The 16,272-nt window shown below is 40.5% G+C and overlaps 1 protein-coding gene across 10 annotated transcripts in view; it reads left to right on the top strand.

Annotated features, from left to right (window-relative positions):
- The window catches only part of pot1 (protection of telomeres 1 homolog), a 297,679-nt gene that overhangs the window by 67,455 nt on the left and 213,952 nt on the right, over positions 1–16,272 (top strand). For all 10 annotated transcript variants that reach the window (XM_048607978.1, XM_048607979.1, XM_048607982.1 and 7 more), the window contains one exon: positions 8,417–8,527. In XM_048607978.1, coding sequence (XP_048463935.1) covers positions 8,417–8,527 — 111 coding nt within the window. The remainder of the gene's footprint in view (positions 1–8,416; positions 8,528–16,272) is intronic.

Genomic DNA, 16,272 nt, shown 5'->3' on the forward strand with positions numbered 1-16,272 from the left:
CTCTCCTAAAATGCAAACATTCTTAATGCTTCAGCAACATGACTGAGATTAAATTTTCACTATTCTGAGTTCTCTGTGCTTTTGTTTTTGTAAAGAGCCTCAATAAAGAAGGGAAGGTCCACCTTTCTGATCAAAATAGATGATTACTTCAGGAAGCAGTGTTTAGTTGATACCAGAATTAGATTTGAAGATCCTCAAGATTATATTCAAGTCTGGGTAAAGTTTGAACTTTGAATGATTTGGTAATTTTTATGCGGTATCTTTTGTTTGTCACCAGAAGGGGAAATTCAGCTTTTTACAAGTTGTTCTGGAAATGTGACAGTTCCACTTGAGATTGGGGGTGGGGTTAGGTAAGGAAGACTTGATATCAACAGGTAAAGAAAGCCAAAGTTTGAAGGCACTGAAGTTAAGAAGTGGGCTGTTATGGTATCAACCTGGTGAAGCCCAAACTAGGAGTAACTGTGTGTCAAATAGCATTAGCAGCAAGTAATGTACAGACCTAACCATTTACACAAGCCACGGATCAGATTTAAGCTCTACACTCCTGCCACATCCAGTTGTAAATGGCAGCAGCGGAGGAGGCTACACAAATATTCCCATCTTCAATGATCTGGGAACCAAGCTCATCAGTGCAAAAGATAAGGATGAAATAATTTCAGTGGTCTTCACCCAAAAGCGCTGAGTGTATAATGTCTTCTGGCCTTCTGCAAAGATCCAAGTCTTCAGCCAATTTGATTCACCTCACGTGATATTGAGAAAAAGCTAGAGTCACTGGATACTGCAAAGACTGTGGGTCCTGTCAATTTTCCCGCAATAGTACTGAATACTTCTGCTCTACAACTTTCTGTGCCCCTAGCCAGGATGTTCCAGTACAGTTATAATATCTACCTGGCAATGTAGTAAACTACCAAGGCATGACAGGTATTCCATCTGATGTACATAGAACATAGAACATAGAACATTACAGCGCAGTACAGGCCCTTCGGCCCTCGATGTTGCGCCGACCTGTGAAACCAATCTGAAGCCCATCTAACCTAAACTATTCCATTATCATCCATATGTTTATCCAATGACCGTTTAAATGCCCTTAAAGTGGGCAAGTCTACTATTTTTGCAGGCAGGGCATTCCACGCCCTTACTACTCTCTGAGTAAAGAACCTACCTCTGACATCTGTCCTATATCTATCACCCCTCAATTTAAAGCTATGTCCCCTCGTGCTAGCCATCACCATCCGAGGAAAAAGGCTCCCACTGTCCACCCTATCTAATCCTCTGATCATCTTGTATGTCTCTATCAAGTCACCTCTTTAACCTTCTTCTCTCTAACGAAAACAGACTCAAGACCCTCAGCCTTTCCTCATAAGACCTTCCCTCCATACCGGGCAACATCCTGGTAAATCTCCTCTGCACCCTTTCCAATGCTTCCACATCCTTCCTATAATGCGGTGACCAGAACTGTACGCAATACTCCAAGTGCGGCCGCACCAGAGTTTTGTACAGCTGCAACATGACCTCATGGCTCCAAAACTCAATCCCTCTACCAATAAAACCTAGCATACTTAACAACGCTATCAACCTGGGTGGCAACTTTCAGTGATCTATGCACATGGACACCGAGATCTTTCTGCTCATACCAAGAATCTTACCATTAGCCCAGTACTCTGTATTCCTGTTACTCCTTCCAAAGTGAATCACCTCACACTTTTCCGCATTAAACTCCATTTGCCACCTCTCAGCCCAGCTCTGCAGCTTATCTATGTCCCTCTGTAACCTGCAACATCCTTCCGCACTATCCACAACTCCACCGACTTTGGTGTCATCCGCAAATTTACTAACCCATCCTTCTACGCCCTCATCCAGGTCATTTATAAAAATGACAAACAGCAGTGGCCCCAAAACAGATCCTTGAGGTACACCACTAGTAACTGAACTCCAGGATGAACATTTCCCATCAACCACCACCCTCTGTCTTCTTACAGCTAGCCAATTTCTGATCCAAACCGCTAAATCACCCTCAATCCCATGCCTCCGTATTTTCTGCAATAGCCTACCATGGGGAACCTTATCTAACACTTTACTGAAATCCAAATACACCACATCAACCGCTTTACCCTCATCCACCTGTTTGGTCACCTTCTCGAAGAACTCAATAAGGTTTGTGAGGCACGACCTATCCTTCACAAAACCGTGTTGACTATCCCTAATCAAATTATTCCTTTCTGGATGATTATAAATCCTATCTCTTATAATCCTTTCCAACACTTTACCCACAACCGAAGTAAGGCTCACTGGTCTACAATTACCAGGGTTGTCTCTACTCCCCTTCTTGAACAAGGGGACGACATTTGCTAGTCTCCAGTCTTCTGGCACTATTCCTGAAGACAATGACGACATAAAGATCAAAGCCAAAGGCTCTGCAATCTCCTCTCTAGCTTCCCAGAGAATCCTAGGATAAATCCCATCCAGCCCAGGGAACTTATCTATTTTCACACCTTCCAGAATTGCTAACACTTCCTCCTTATGAACCTCAATCCCGTCTCGTCTAATAGACTGTATCTCAGTATTCTCCTCGACTACGTTGTCTTTTTCCTGCGTGAATACTGACGAAAAATATTCATTTAGTACCTCTCCTATCTCTTTGGACTCCACGCACAACTTCCCACTACTGTCCTTGACCGGCCCCAATCTTACTCTAGTCATTCTTTTATTCTTGACATACCTATAGAAAGCTTTAGGGTTTTCCTTGATCCTACCTGCTAAAGACTTCTCATGTCCCCTCCTGGCTCTTCTTAGCTCTCTCTTTAGGTCCTTCCTGGCTAACTTGTAACTCTGAAGCGCCCTAACTGAGCCTTCACGCCTCATCTCTACATAAGCCTCCTTCTTCCTCTTGACAAGAAATTCAACTTCTTTAGTAAACCACGGTTCCCTCGCTCGACCACTTCCTCCCTGCCTGACAGCTACATACTTCTCAAGGACACGCAGTAGCTGTTCCTTGAACAAGCTCCACATTTCAATTGTGCCCAGCCCCTGCAGTTTCCTTCTCCATCCTATGCATCCTAAATCTTGCCTAATTGCCTTTCCCCCAGCTCTAACTCTTGCCCTGCGTTATATACCGATCCCTTTTCACCGCTAAAGTAAACGTAACCGAATTGTGGTCACTATCACCAAAGTGCTCACCTACCTCCAAATCTAACACCTGGCTTGGTTCATTACCCAGTACCAAATCCAGTGTGGCCTCGCCTCTTGTTGGCCTATCTCCATACTGTGTGAGGAAACCCTCCTGCACACATTGGACAAAAACTGACCCATCTGAAGTACTCAAACTATAGCGTTTCCAGTCAATATTTGGAAAGTTAAAGTCCCCCATAACAACTACCCTGTTACTTTCGCTCCTATCCAGAATCATCTTTGCAATCTTTTCCTCTACATCTCTGGAACTTTTCGGAGGCCTATAGAAAACTCCCAACAGGGTGACCTCTCCTTTCCTGTTTCTAACCTCAGCCCATACTACCTCAGTAGACGAGTTGTCATCAAATGTCCTTTCTGCCACCGTAATACTGTCCTTGACTAACAATGCCACACCTCCCCCTCTTTTACCACCTTCCCTGATCTTACTGAAACATCTAAACCCTGGAACCTGCAACAACCATTCCTGTCCCTGCTCTATCCATGTCTCCGAAATGGCCACAACATCGAAGTCCCAGGTACCAACCCATGCTGCAAGTTCACTCACCTTACTCCGGATGCTCCTGGCATTGAAGTAGACACACTTCAAACCACCTTCCTGCCTGCCGGTACACTCCTGCGACCTTGAACCCTTATTTATGACCTCACTACTCTCAACCTCCTGTACACTGGAGCTACAATTCAGGTTCCCACCCCCCTGTTGAATTAGTTTAAACCCTCCCGAAGAGCATTAGCAAATTTCCCCCCCCAGGATATTGGTACCCCTCTGGTTCAGGTGTAGACCATCCCGTTTGTAGAGGTCCCACCTACCCCAGAATGAGCCCCAATTATCCAGGTATCTGAATCCCTCCCTCCTGCACCATCCCTGTAGCCACGTGTTCAACTGCTCTCTCTCCCTATTCCTCGCCTCGCTAGCACGTGGCACGGGTAACAAACCAGAGATAACAACTCTGTTTGTTCTAGCTCTAAGCTTCCACCCTAGCTCCTTGAATTTCTGCCTTACGTCCCCATCCCTTTTCCTACCTATGTCGTTGGTGCCTATGTGGACCACGACTTGGGGCTGCTCCCCCTCCCCCTTAAGGATCTGGAAAACACAATCCGAGACATCACGGACCCTGGCACCTGGGAGGCAACACACCAACCGCGAGTCTCTCTCGTTCCCACAGAATCTCCTATCTGTCCCCCTAACTATGGAGTCCCCAATGACTAATGTTCTCCTCCTCTCCCCCCTTCCCTTCTGAACAACAGGGACAGACTCTGTGCCAGAGACCTGTACCCCATGGCTTACCCCTGGTAAGTCGTCCCCCCCAACAGTATCCAAAACGGTATACTTGTTTTTGAGGGGAATGGCCACAGGGGATCCCTGCACTGTCTGCCTGTTCCCTTTCCGTCCCCTGACTGTAACCCATCTACTTTTTTCCTGTACCTGAGGTGTGACTACCTCCCCGTAACTCCTCTCAATTACCCCCTCAGCCTCCCGAATGATCCGAAGTTCATCCAGCTCCAGCTCCAGTTCCCTAACACGGTTTCCGAGGAGCTGGAGTTGGGTGCACTTCCCGCAGATGAAGTCAGTGTAGGACTTGGAACTCTTCTTTATCAGTGGCCTCTCAATTATGCGGTCGGCTTGTTTGTTTCATAAATTGAGGGTAGTCTTTTTGAGTGATCGCTATTTAAAATGGAGATTAAAGAACCGACATCAGTCTGGATTCCTCGATTCCATGTTTACGTTTAGTTTTTCTGTACCGTGTAGACATGGTTATCTGTTCTTGGAAATAACTAACAATGAAAGGAATTTCCTTTTCCTCTCATTGAGTTCATCCTGCAGAAAGTGCTGATGAACGCAGATTTTGGCATCCCATTGTCAACACTGCTGGTTGACAGACTTAGATTTCGCAGATGTCTTTACCTTGCTATCTAAAGAATCACGTGCTCCATGGCATCCGTTGAGAGAGAAGCAGTGTTGAGATTGATCCACACATGAGTGACAAGAAGCCACCCCAAAACAATGACAGGCTGGCAACAGGGCTCCCCCATTGCTCTTGGTCAACAGAACATTGAGAACATCGACCACTTCTCTCACCTCGGAAGCCATCCTTCAGGGAGGGGATTGTAGGGGGTGACATCCATACACGCATCAGCAAAGCAGCATCCGTCTGTGGAAAAGAACAACAAAGGTGTCACGTACGTTCTGAGGGGTGACCTTATAGAAGTTTATAAAATCATAATGAATAGGGTGAATAGCCAAGGTTTTTTTTCCCCCAGTGTAGGGGAGTCCAAAACCAGATGGCATAGTTTTAAGGTGAGAGAGGATAGATTTAAAAGGTACCTAAGGGGCAAGTTTTTCACGCAGAAGGTGATGCATGTATTGATTGAGCTGCCAAAGAAAGTGGTGGAGGCTGGTACAGTTACAACATTTAAAAGGCCATTTGGATGGGTATATAAATAGGAAGGGTTCAGAGGGATATGGGCCAAATGGGACTCGGTCAGATTTGGATGTCTTGTCGGTGCAGAAGAGTTGGACCGAAGCGTCTGTTTCCGTGCTGTATGACTATATGATTGTAAGTTGGACACCTTCCACCAGTGCTGCCTTTGTCAGATTCTGGGCATCATTCATAGAGACAACATTTCCACGTAGAAATGCTGCACAGGACTGGCCAGAGATGCTACAAGACAGCATAATGGAGTTTTGACACAGACTAATAGAATAGGTATTTCGTCTCCTGGATGTTTGCCATGCCAGAGTGGCTGGTAAATGGATGTCACCAGGCAGGGAAGACAATCGTGGTCAGCCAAAGAAGAACTGAAGAAGCATATGCAAGGTGAGCCTTCAAGAGCAAGACATCACCTGAGGGTGAAGAGAAAGCGATTACAATGGACAATGTTGAGAAGTCTTGCTGTTCATTGTTCTGCTTGGGACCAGAGAAATATATTTAAGTATATTAGTTCTTCAAAGGTAGACATAAGGAAAATGCACGTGGTGGGAATGACTTTACCATGTTTCAGTGGGTTGTATTACAATTGTATGTGGATATGCCTCTTTGTTGTCGCCTGTCTGCATTTTGTGTGGCCCCACAGTTGTCAACAGAATGTGGTTGTGCTTGTGGGACATGAAACAATGATTTCCTTGCAAATTATTTGCCAGCGGAGAAACGTCGGTAGACTTCTATCTGGTGTTTAATTTCACTGTTAAAAACACTGCCTAAAGACATTTCATAATTGGATGTAAAATGTGGATTTTGAATTGTTTTTAATGCTGTTTCTTTCTTAGACTGTTACTTCCCCTCTTCCTCTGCCTTTAACTTCTCGTGATTGCATCACTTTCTCTTACATTGTTTCACTCTTTCTCTTCCCCTGTCTTTTAGTTCCTTATGATCTCCTTAACAAGCATCAACCTCCTACTCCTTGCTCTGAATAACTACTTGGAGAAATAATTCACTTTCTCAATGGATGATAATGCTCTTGAGATGGACCTGTTCTTGTAACTTTTATGTTAATTGTATCAACAGCAACTTGTGCTGTGTTATATGTTTGATTTGTATTTAGTTGAATGAAAGAAAGCATTGCTGACATTCTCACTCCTAATTGCATTCTGTTAAAGAATGTTCCTTTGGCATAAGCATTGAGATTTGTCTCTGAGGTACACTGCAATTTTCCGAATGTGTGCAGGGCTCCGACCATTAGCTACCTCAACTCTACCTGATCTTCCCAAGCAAAATGTTGACGCTCAGGTAGGAATCTGTATTTGGAGCCAATCAGCTACCAGCTATTATTTTTTATTTGGATTGAAAATCTGTAATGCACAAAACAGTGAAATGGGGTTTAAGATCAGCGTGAATATTGGGAAGTCATATTCCATCCAGATCAGTGCTGGGATTTCTGAAGCTCCCTTTTTGTACAAAAATCAGGACACTAGAATCAGAAGTACAATAAAATTTGAACATGACACTAAATTAGGGCATGTGTTAATGCAGAAGAAGAATATGACAGAAATAGAGAAAAACATGAATACAGTTGGAGAATCGGCTTGCACTTACCAAATGATAAGTGAGAAATAGTACATTTCGGTATAAGATACTTGCACATTCCTTGAAAAATAAACACCCAAATGAGATGGAATTCAGAAGGTGCAGATACTCTAAATGCTCAGGTAAAACAAATTGCCATTGAAAAAATAACAGCCCACTGATACAGATGTTCGTCTCTAGAAGGATAGAATTGAAAAGCATAGAAGTTATGTTCGAATTCTTTCATGTCTTGGTTAAACCACACTTGAGCATACGATGAACTGTTCTGGCCTCCAGAATGGGATAAGGTGCAGAAAAGATTTACTGTGATAATTTTAGGACTTAGAGGTTATATCTGTCGGGAAAAAAAAATGAATAGACACGTTAATAGACTCGGGTTCTGTGTTCGAGAAAAGAAAGAGGTCTTGGGAACCTTGTAATCTTTAGGACTCAACATCAAGTTAAGAACCTGATTCCATCCTTCTAGGCTTTTTAATAACTCATTCCACACCTGTTGCTGTTAGGACATGGGTTACTTTTAACACCGTCACCCATTCCCACATACTCGTAGGCCCATTATCACATTATATGGATTGCATTCAGCATAGCTAACCCATTTTCTCACTCTTAGCTCTTGTTATCTCTAATTCAGCTTTTCTTCTGTCCTGGCCTGCTATCCATCATCTCCTAGTTTACCTATCCCTTTCATATCTCTCTCGTTCTCTGTGTCTCACTCTCCCTGCACTCCATCTCCACCTATCTGCTCGGCTATCCTCTTCAGCACCACCTCCCCCCCAAAAAAAAAACCTTCAGCTTCAGCATAAATACCAGTTTCTCCTCATCAGTAACAGTTCTGATGAAGCATCACCAGACTTGAAACGTTAACTCTGCTTTCTCTCCACAGATGCTGTCAGACCTGCTGAGTTTCTACACTAATTTCTGTTTATGTTTCAGTTTCAAAGTGATCATTTTCATTGATGGCTGGTAGACAGTGCATGCTAAGTAAAAGATTGAATTGTTTAATGATGGGGCAGTCATTAACGTTTCAGAAGCTTTCCTTTTTAAAAATGGCACACTTAAGAAGCCATTTGCAGTCTTCCTGCAGGAACTGTCTGACATTCTAATTGTTGCAAACCTATTTAATAATATGTTTGAAGTGTCTGAATTATTGCCTTCCTCATTAATTTATAATAAATTCTTCTGATTTTCTGTTCATATCTCTGCAGGACAAAGTGGTACTCAGCAAGTTCCAAGTCACAAAGTCAGCAAGTGCCAGTAAAGATGGAAGACATCTTTTACAACTTGAACTTTCAGAAGAGACGGGAGCAATGGTGTTTGTAAGCGGAGCCTCGGCGAATCTTTTTCCATATAAGTTAGCTTTGTGCTGCTGGCTTTATTTTCTTTGGGAACGCTGGAAATTCTCTGCAGTAAATTGTGGGATGGGGATGGGGATGGAATCTTAGATTCTGCTTGGCCTTAAGAGGGATGTTAGGTTAGATACTCAGTCACAACTCCCCTGCAGTCATTGAAGTCCAGAATAGATGTAATGTTGTAGAACACTATTTGCAGATGAGCTAAACCAGGCAGAATGCAAAATCAGTTTGTAATCTTAAAAAGGGTATCAATGATGCCGTTTGAGGTAGGCAGCAGACTGAATTTAATCCAGTGGCAGTGAACAATAGAAAACCCATGAGTAGAACTGAAAAATGTGCAATCACAGGAGAACAAGGTATTAATGAATGAAGAAGCTATTTGGCTGATTTTAGTTCATCCTTCCAAAATATCCTTCAGCTGTCATTGCAAAATGCAATTTTTTTTTTCTTGTGATTCCAGGGTTTTGGTCTCCACTACTTTGTTTCCATTGATCACTTTTTACATTAAGATCTTCCTAACATCTTTCTGAAATTTGCCTTTCACAGTTTGAGACTGTCTCACTTGTTCCCTCTTAGTTTAATTTAACATTATTTTTCTGAATTGGCATTTTCATACTCTCAATTGTCTCATTCTCCCATGACGTCTTCACATTACTGTCAACTTTCAAGCCTGTAAAAGCAAAGCTTCTCTAATGCTACTCAGACTTCTAACACAACTGATTAACGCTGAAGCTTTCTTTCTGCACAACTCCCGATGTGTGTTTGTTTTTATTCACTCGTGGGGGGTGGGTGTCACTGGTTAGACCAGCATTTATTGCCCATCCATAATTGTCCAGAGGGCAGACAAGAGTCAACCACATTGCTGTGGGTCTAGAGTCACATGTAGGCCAGACCAGGTAAGGATGGCAGATTCCCTTTCCTAAAGAACATTTGTGAATTAGATGGGTATTTCCGACAATCAACAATGGCTTCATGGTCATCATTAGATTCTTAATTCCAGTTACTTTATTGGATTTAAATTCCACCATCTGAATTTGATTTGAACCCGTGTTCCCAGAACATTAGCTGAGTTTCTGGATTAATAGTCTAGCAATAATACCACTAGGCTATTGGTTGTTTCCCTTCTGTTTATGAAGCTAGAACTGGGCAAGATTCTGAAGAGAAGATAATCTGAACACCAACCAGTTTGCTCAAAACTTCCTCATCCTTGTAGTTTCCAGTTCTGGCTAAATAATCAAATGCTTTCTATTACAAATGTTGGTGTTTTTCATCTTAACATTCATTTTGGGGTTTGTTTGGGAAATGAAATTGATCTTCCTTTATCTCTCAGTACCTTTCAGATTCTTTGGACTGAAAATGAAACCGAAGCATTATGAAATCATTTTCACCAAAGGTGTCACAATCTATCAATATACCATAAAATTTCTTATGTTTTTGGACGGGGGAATCCTAACAAAATATTGCCCATAACTTTTGAAAGACTATAGTGCATGCAGAGATCTATAAAATGCTCACGTGCCATTGTACTGCTTGGATAGTCATAATTATTTCATTCTTATTGCTACATTTTTAAAATGAATGGTTTACATTTTCTAGCACTGTTCTATTTACAGGCAAGCTTGTTCTCCTATAAATCTATTCGCAACTGTCCCTGCTCGAACAGGTTTTAATTTGTAAAATTGACAAGCATATCATTGAAAGAAAGATACAGAGCTTTAACTATTAGTTATTTTCTTTTAAGTATGTGATGCAGGCTTGCAATTTAGTTACTGATACAGCAAAATTACTTTATTTGCTTTTAAAAACTATTTATACATGTATCAAAATGTTCCACAACAAAGAATTAATATCAAACTACTTAACAGAGGTTGTATTTACTTAGACGGTGATAAATGAGACCTGAACTATGTTGTCTCTGAAATATTTTTTCGATTATTCTGGAATTTATTGTTGAAATAGATAGGAAGTGGCTGTATTATGAACCTGATGATTTGCAGTATATCATTTTCATCCTTAATGTTTCAAAGTGCTGGCAGACAAATGAGCATATAGTTTGATTTGGGTGACTGAGCCCAGACTAAATATCTTTAATTTCTAAGTGTATATAATCTTTTATACATCGAAAGGTCGTCCTGAAAGTTTGCAAGATGCGACCAGAACTTCCTTTGTCAATCTTCATTTATTTTTTTTTTAAAAAACAACATTTTATTGATTGCTAGAAATCCTTGCTGATAGATACAAGAGGTTTATATATGTGCTGTCACTTTGGTTTTAATCTCTGTCATCATTTACTATATTTACTCTTTACTACAATCTTCCCTTTGGACACAAAGCAATGCTGTTCTAATTTGGGGAAAAAAAACAGTATTGGGGTACAGTGAAAATTATGAATTTGTACTTTGACAAGGACTAGATTTCTATTGTAAATATGACTTCCACTTTATCCCCAGCAACTCCCTTCCCTTCTGTCAGTGCAGATATTGTACTAGACTATCCTTACAGCATACCCCTCAAACTATATTAGTCATGGATGTTCTGAGTATCTACAATCCCAGATTACTGTGGCTCCATGATGATGGAACTCCCAGCTGGTGCAGTTGGGGGATCAGTCTGGTTAGAAGACAGTGAAACTGACATTAGGAGCCAAATTTGTTTGGACCTAGTCATTTCATTCTCGCACTGGTATTTTCATTTCCATTCCAAATCTTTTTAACTTTACTCAGGAGTTTCACCCTTATTTATACTGTATTAATAGTATTATCAAAATTCTTCTTGCCATCAGTGCAGTAACCTGGATCCTGTGATTTACAGTGCTCAACGCTGTAGGGATTCAATGATTCTGTGATTAGGCATAATTTAAAATGCATAGGCTCATGTAATGGCCTTCCCTAAGCCTTGGGAAATGTCCCTACATCTGATGTTGTAGAATCAGTATTTAAAATAAACAGTCGAGTTGGTTGATGTTTTTGGATTCATTCATTAGACTTTTACATTTGAAGTGTATTTTATTATTAGAAACCATTGTACCTTACTGGTCAGTCTTTACTCAAATGTTTCTGATGGACAGTTCCTGCCGTGAGTGTTATCAGAAGACTGCCCTTTAAGTTCAAATTCAAATTCATTTTTAGCCCGAGCTTAATAAATTACTCACTAATTTCCTTCAACTAACGAAGGACTACAAGATCGATAAAATGGCTATAGCTGTCTGACATAGAGGGCTTAACTGTTCATCACACTTGGAAATAAAGTGACTGAAAATTGTTCGACTTTTAGTTGAAAGCTCTTCTAATTGATACATTTCATTTACATTCCAGTTGCATTGTTTATTAATTCTAAGCAATTAGCATTGAATGTGCAGTTTCATCAATGCATTACATAAGCTCTGTGAATAGTTTGTTATTTGCCATTCTTCTGATATCTTTAAAAATATATCAGTACTACTTTACAAATGGTAGAAGTTAATGAACTCATGCGGCAGAGGACTAGTGCCCCTAGTGGCCAGAAGGTCTGGATTCAAGAATGTCATGACATATCCACACAGTTTGATCAAAAATTCGTTACAGTAGAGCTTAACCTCACTATTGCTTGTTGCCAGAAATGAGACCAAGGCAACCTCCAAGAATTTTCAGGCCTGATTTGGCTAGGAATATTCAAGCAATCACCAGTGGTCCTACCAGTTATTTTTGAAAAATCCATTTTTATTGGGTTTTATTACAAAGTAAACCTTGGGAATCCTTTCAGTTTCGTAGACCAGTTTCCATAATGGACCAAAATAGAATCACAAACATATTCGACATTTATATAAGTTTTGAGACAGAAAATAGTAGCTCAATTGATTGGGCTCAAAGTCTCCTTAGAACTCAGTTTGGAACTAGAAGGTATTGACTCTGATTTGGTTCTTGGGATGAAGTAATGGCATTGACTGGTCACCTTGCCAATATTTGCCAAGAAATTGTTTATGGGTTTGTAGGGGGAGATTTTTTCTAATTCAGTATATTATGATGACCTCTTCTGGGATCTTTGGCTTACTTTAGCTGGGCCAAAAACAGCAAGGCACTTTAGCCAGTTCGATGGACGAATCTTCATTGAGACAGGGAGAGTCTAAACCGGGAACTACAAAGCAGGAAAAATAAATTGATTAATTAATTTTAAAGAAACATAAACTTTGGGAAATACTGATGGGATTAGGGGAGTCGATAACCAACTGGTCCAATTGCTGGCCTGTTAATCTAGAGAGCCAAGTAATGTTCTGGGGACACGGAGTTAAGTATCGAATGATCGCAACTCCAATGTTGATCGTCGGAAAAACCCATCTGGTACACTAATGTCCTGTAGAGAGCGAAACTGCTATCCTTATCTGGTCTGGCCTACATGTGACTCCAGACCCGCAGCAACGTGGTTGACTCTGAACTGCCCTCTGTGCAATTAGGGATGGGCAATGATGCTGGCCTAGCCAGTGATGCCCTCATCCTGTGAATGAATAAAAAAAAGGTAAGAGAAGTAAGAGACAGATAAAATAAAATCACTTTTTTTCTAATACATCTCCAAATTTAATTTCTGAGGAAACAAAACCCCAATCTTGTAACATTAACTTTTCAGTTCAGAAAAGATTTTTTCAGCAGTAATTATCACTTCTTTAGTTGTTTACATATTCTTGAATGCACCACATTTAACCTTTTCAACTATTTTAATATAGATCTGGTGATCTATGTTTTAATGTAGATTTAGCAAGTTCTTGCCATTTCACTCATTTCAATACTGCATCTAATATTGAGGAATGCAACAGCACACTCTGAAAGAAAGCAGCTATCTCTGACAATGATACGGACATATCAACTAGGAACAAGAGAAGGACACTTGGCCCTTCAAGCCTGTTCTGCGTTTCAATAAGATTGTGGCTGTTCTGATTTTAAACTCAACTGCACGCTCCTGCATACCCCCAGGATTCTTTCATCACCTTAGTGCTCAAGAATTTAAATGCTTCTGCCTTCAAATATTTAATGCTAAATATTAAAATATATAAAATGAGGTCAGAAATCGCAGAATACCAGGTTATAGTCCAACAGGTTTATTTGTAATCAGTGTGGAGCTGGAGGAGCACAGCAGGCCAGGCAGCATTAGAGGAGCAGCAAAGTTGACGTTTTGGTTTTGGACTCTTCTTCAGAAAGAAGATTTCTTCAGAATTTCTTCAGAAAGAAGATTTCTGAAGAAGGCTCCTGACCCGAAACATCAACTTTCCTGCTCCTCTGATGCTGCCTGGCCTGCTGTACTCCTCCAGCTCCACACTGTGTCATCTCTGACTCCAGCATCAGCAGTTCTTACTATCTCTTATTTGAAATCACACAAGCTTTTGGAGCGCAGCCCTTTCACCTGATGGAAGTGCAGTGCTCTGAACACTTATGATTTCAAATAAACCTGTTGGACTATAACTTGGTATTGTGTGACTTCTGACCTTGTCCAACACTGGCACCTCCATGTCATATATAAAATGAGTTCTAAGTTTAATTGTACACATATGTACTTAAGAAATTGCTGCCAGATATCCTGTGTTATAATGATAAGGACAGATTATCTGTCTGTTATCCTGGTAGTGAATTCCTAGCCAACACTTGTTAGAAAGAGACTTTAAGGAAGATAAAGTACTCTAGATTCTGGAGATCTGACAGGTAAACAGAAAATGTTGGAGCAACTCAGAAGTTCAGGTACTAACTTTGGAGGGAGAAACAAAATAATAAATATTTCGGATTGGTAACCGCTTTCCGGAACTGGAAAATGTTACAGATCCAACAGGGTTTAAGCAAGTACAGAGGAAAGATAAGTAGGAGTTGGGAAGGAAACAGGTTGGCCCATGATATTGTGGAAGGTAGGAATGACAATGAGGATAGTGGTGGCAAGACAAAAAGGGATGGTAATAGGACAAGTAAAGAAACAAAAGAGGAGTCTGGAGGATCTGCTAAAGCAAATTCATTTTGAGAAACTGTTGTCCAGAAAACACAATGGTAGCAATTGTTTTCATCTGATACCTGGTCTGGAGGGTGAAACATCTAATTAAAATTAAGGAAGTCTTGGTATACTCCTACTTGGCATTTTATGTACATGATAAGCTAAATTTGATTTGACAGTTCCTGATTACCTTTGCTTAACAAGTTGGCTCAGTATTGAAAATTGTTTGTCAAATAATGTTTGATTAATGTATGCAGTGTCCCTCAGGCCAGGCTTGATAAGTCGTTATTAATAAAGAAATAAACACAAAACTCCCCTTGACCGAGCAGTTCAGAGTCTGGGTTGACCTTGAATGTTGCTGTCAGAGAAAGCTATTAGATTTTGTCACGAGGGTTCTCTCTTTGTACGTCAGAGTGTGAAGACTCAGAACCACTGTGTTTTTATATAAAAATGTTTCGTTGCCACACAGACATGCATTTTTGGCTGCCGTATAATTGCAACCACATCACTGATCTTCAGAAAGTTAGAGAAATCCGTAGAGTGAACTGTCAAACATCTGTTTCAGTGCAGGCAAGGAACTGTCAAACATCTTTGAGGTGAATCCTGATGGCTGAATGATTAAGTTGAACAACTTCAGACTAATGAAATATTACCAAAAAAATGACCAAAAATAATAAGTTGGATTTGACATTGACACTCTATTCTTAATAAGGTTAACAAGATCATTGGAAAGGCAAAAAAGCACCAGAGTTCATTTCAAGAGATGTAGAAAGGAGAATGATATAAGCTATAGTAATCAAATTTAGCACCTTGGTTAGAAGACAGTGTGCACAGTTCTGAAGAAGGATCACTGGACGTGAAATGTTAATTCTGCTTTCTCTCAACAGATACTGCCAGACTTACTGAATTTTTCCAGCTATTTCTGTTTTTGTTTCAGATCTTCGGCATCCCCAGTTCTTTGTTTTATCTGTTTTTGTCCAATTCCTTGCCTACCATGAAACAGCAAAAATATTTACAAGGATGATGCCAGAACGGAGAAGGTTTACCTAAGAAAAGAAAGGCTGAATAGATTGTGGAGGTTTTCTCTCGAAAAAGGAAGGCCCAGTAGTGCTTCTTAAAATTGTGAAATAGTTTGATATGGTAGACATAAAGACATGTTTCTGCCAGGAAACTAGAGGAGTTCAGAATGGATCATAAATAGAGTCACAAATAAGCCCAGTAGGGAATTCGGGCGAAACCAAATTAGCCAGAGAGTCATGAGACTAGGAAGCTTGCACAGAGTAGTTTTTTTTTAAATCATCTCACACTATTCAAGAAATGTTGAAAAGTGCATGAGAGAGAAATGACTAGAAGGATATGCTCACAATGTTAGATGTATTCAAGTGGGAGAAGGCTTGCGTATAACGTTAGAACACTGGTATAGCTTAGTTGGGCTGACTGGCTTGTTTTTCTGTAAATTCTGCGTAATTATTTAAATGCATTTCTCATATTTTCTGTTCCCAAGTCAATGCTTGTTTCTATTTACAGTAAACATTTGTTCCAGATCCCTTTTAAAATATTTCTTGCCTGTCTTAATCTTGTAGCCTTACAGACAGATTGGCATACTGCTTAATCATGTGTACCGTAGTAATTGCCCTTTGGATGGAATCTGGAAATGATATGAACAACACATTTCAAATATATTGAAATGATTCTGAATAATACATTATTATTCCAAATACAGCTTTAGTCTGCCTCTAGTGTGTGATTACTATTGAAGGGAAACC

The sequence above is a fragment of the Rhincodon typus genome, chromosome 18 (assembly GCF_021869965.1).
Source record: "Rhincodon typus isolate 14 chromosome 18, sRhiTyp1.1, whole genome shotgun sequence".
Classification (NCBI taxonomy): Eukaryota; Metazoa; Chordata; class Chondrichthyes; order Orectolobiformes; family Rhincodontidae; genus Rhincodon; species Rhincodon typus.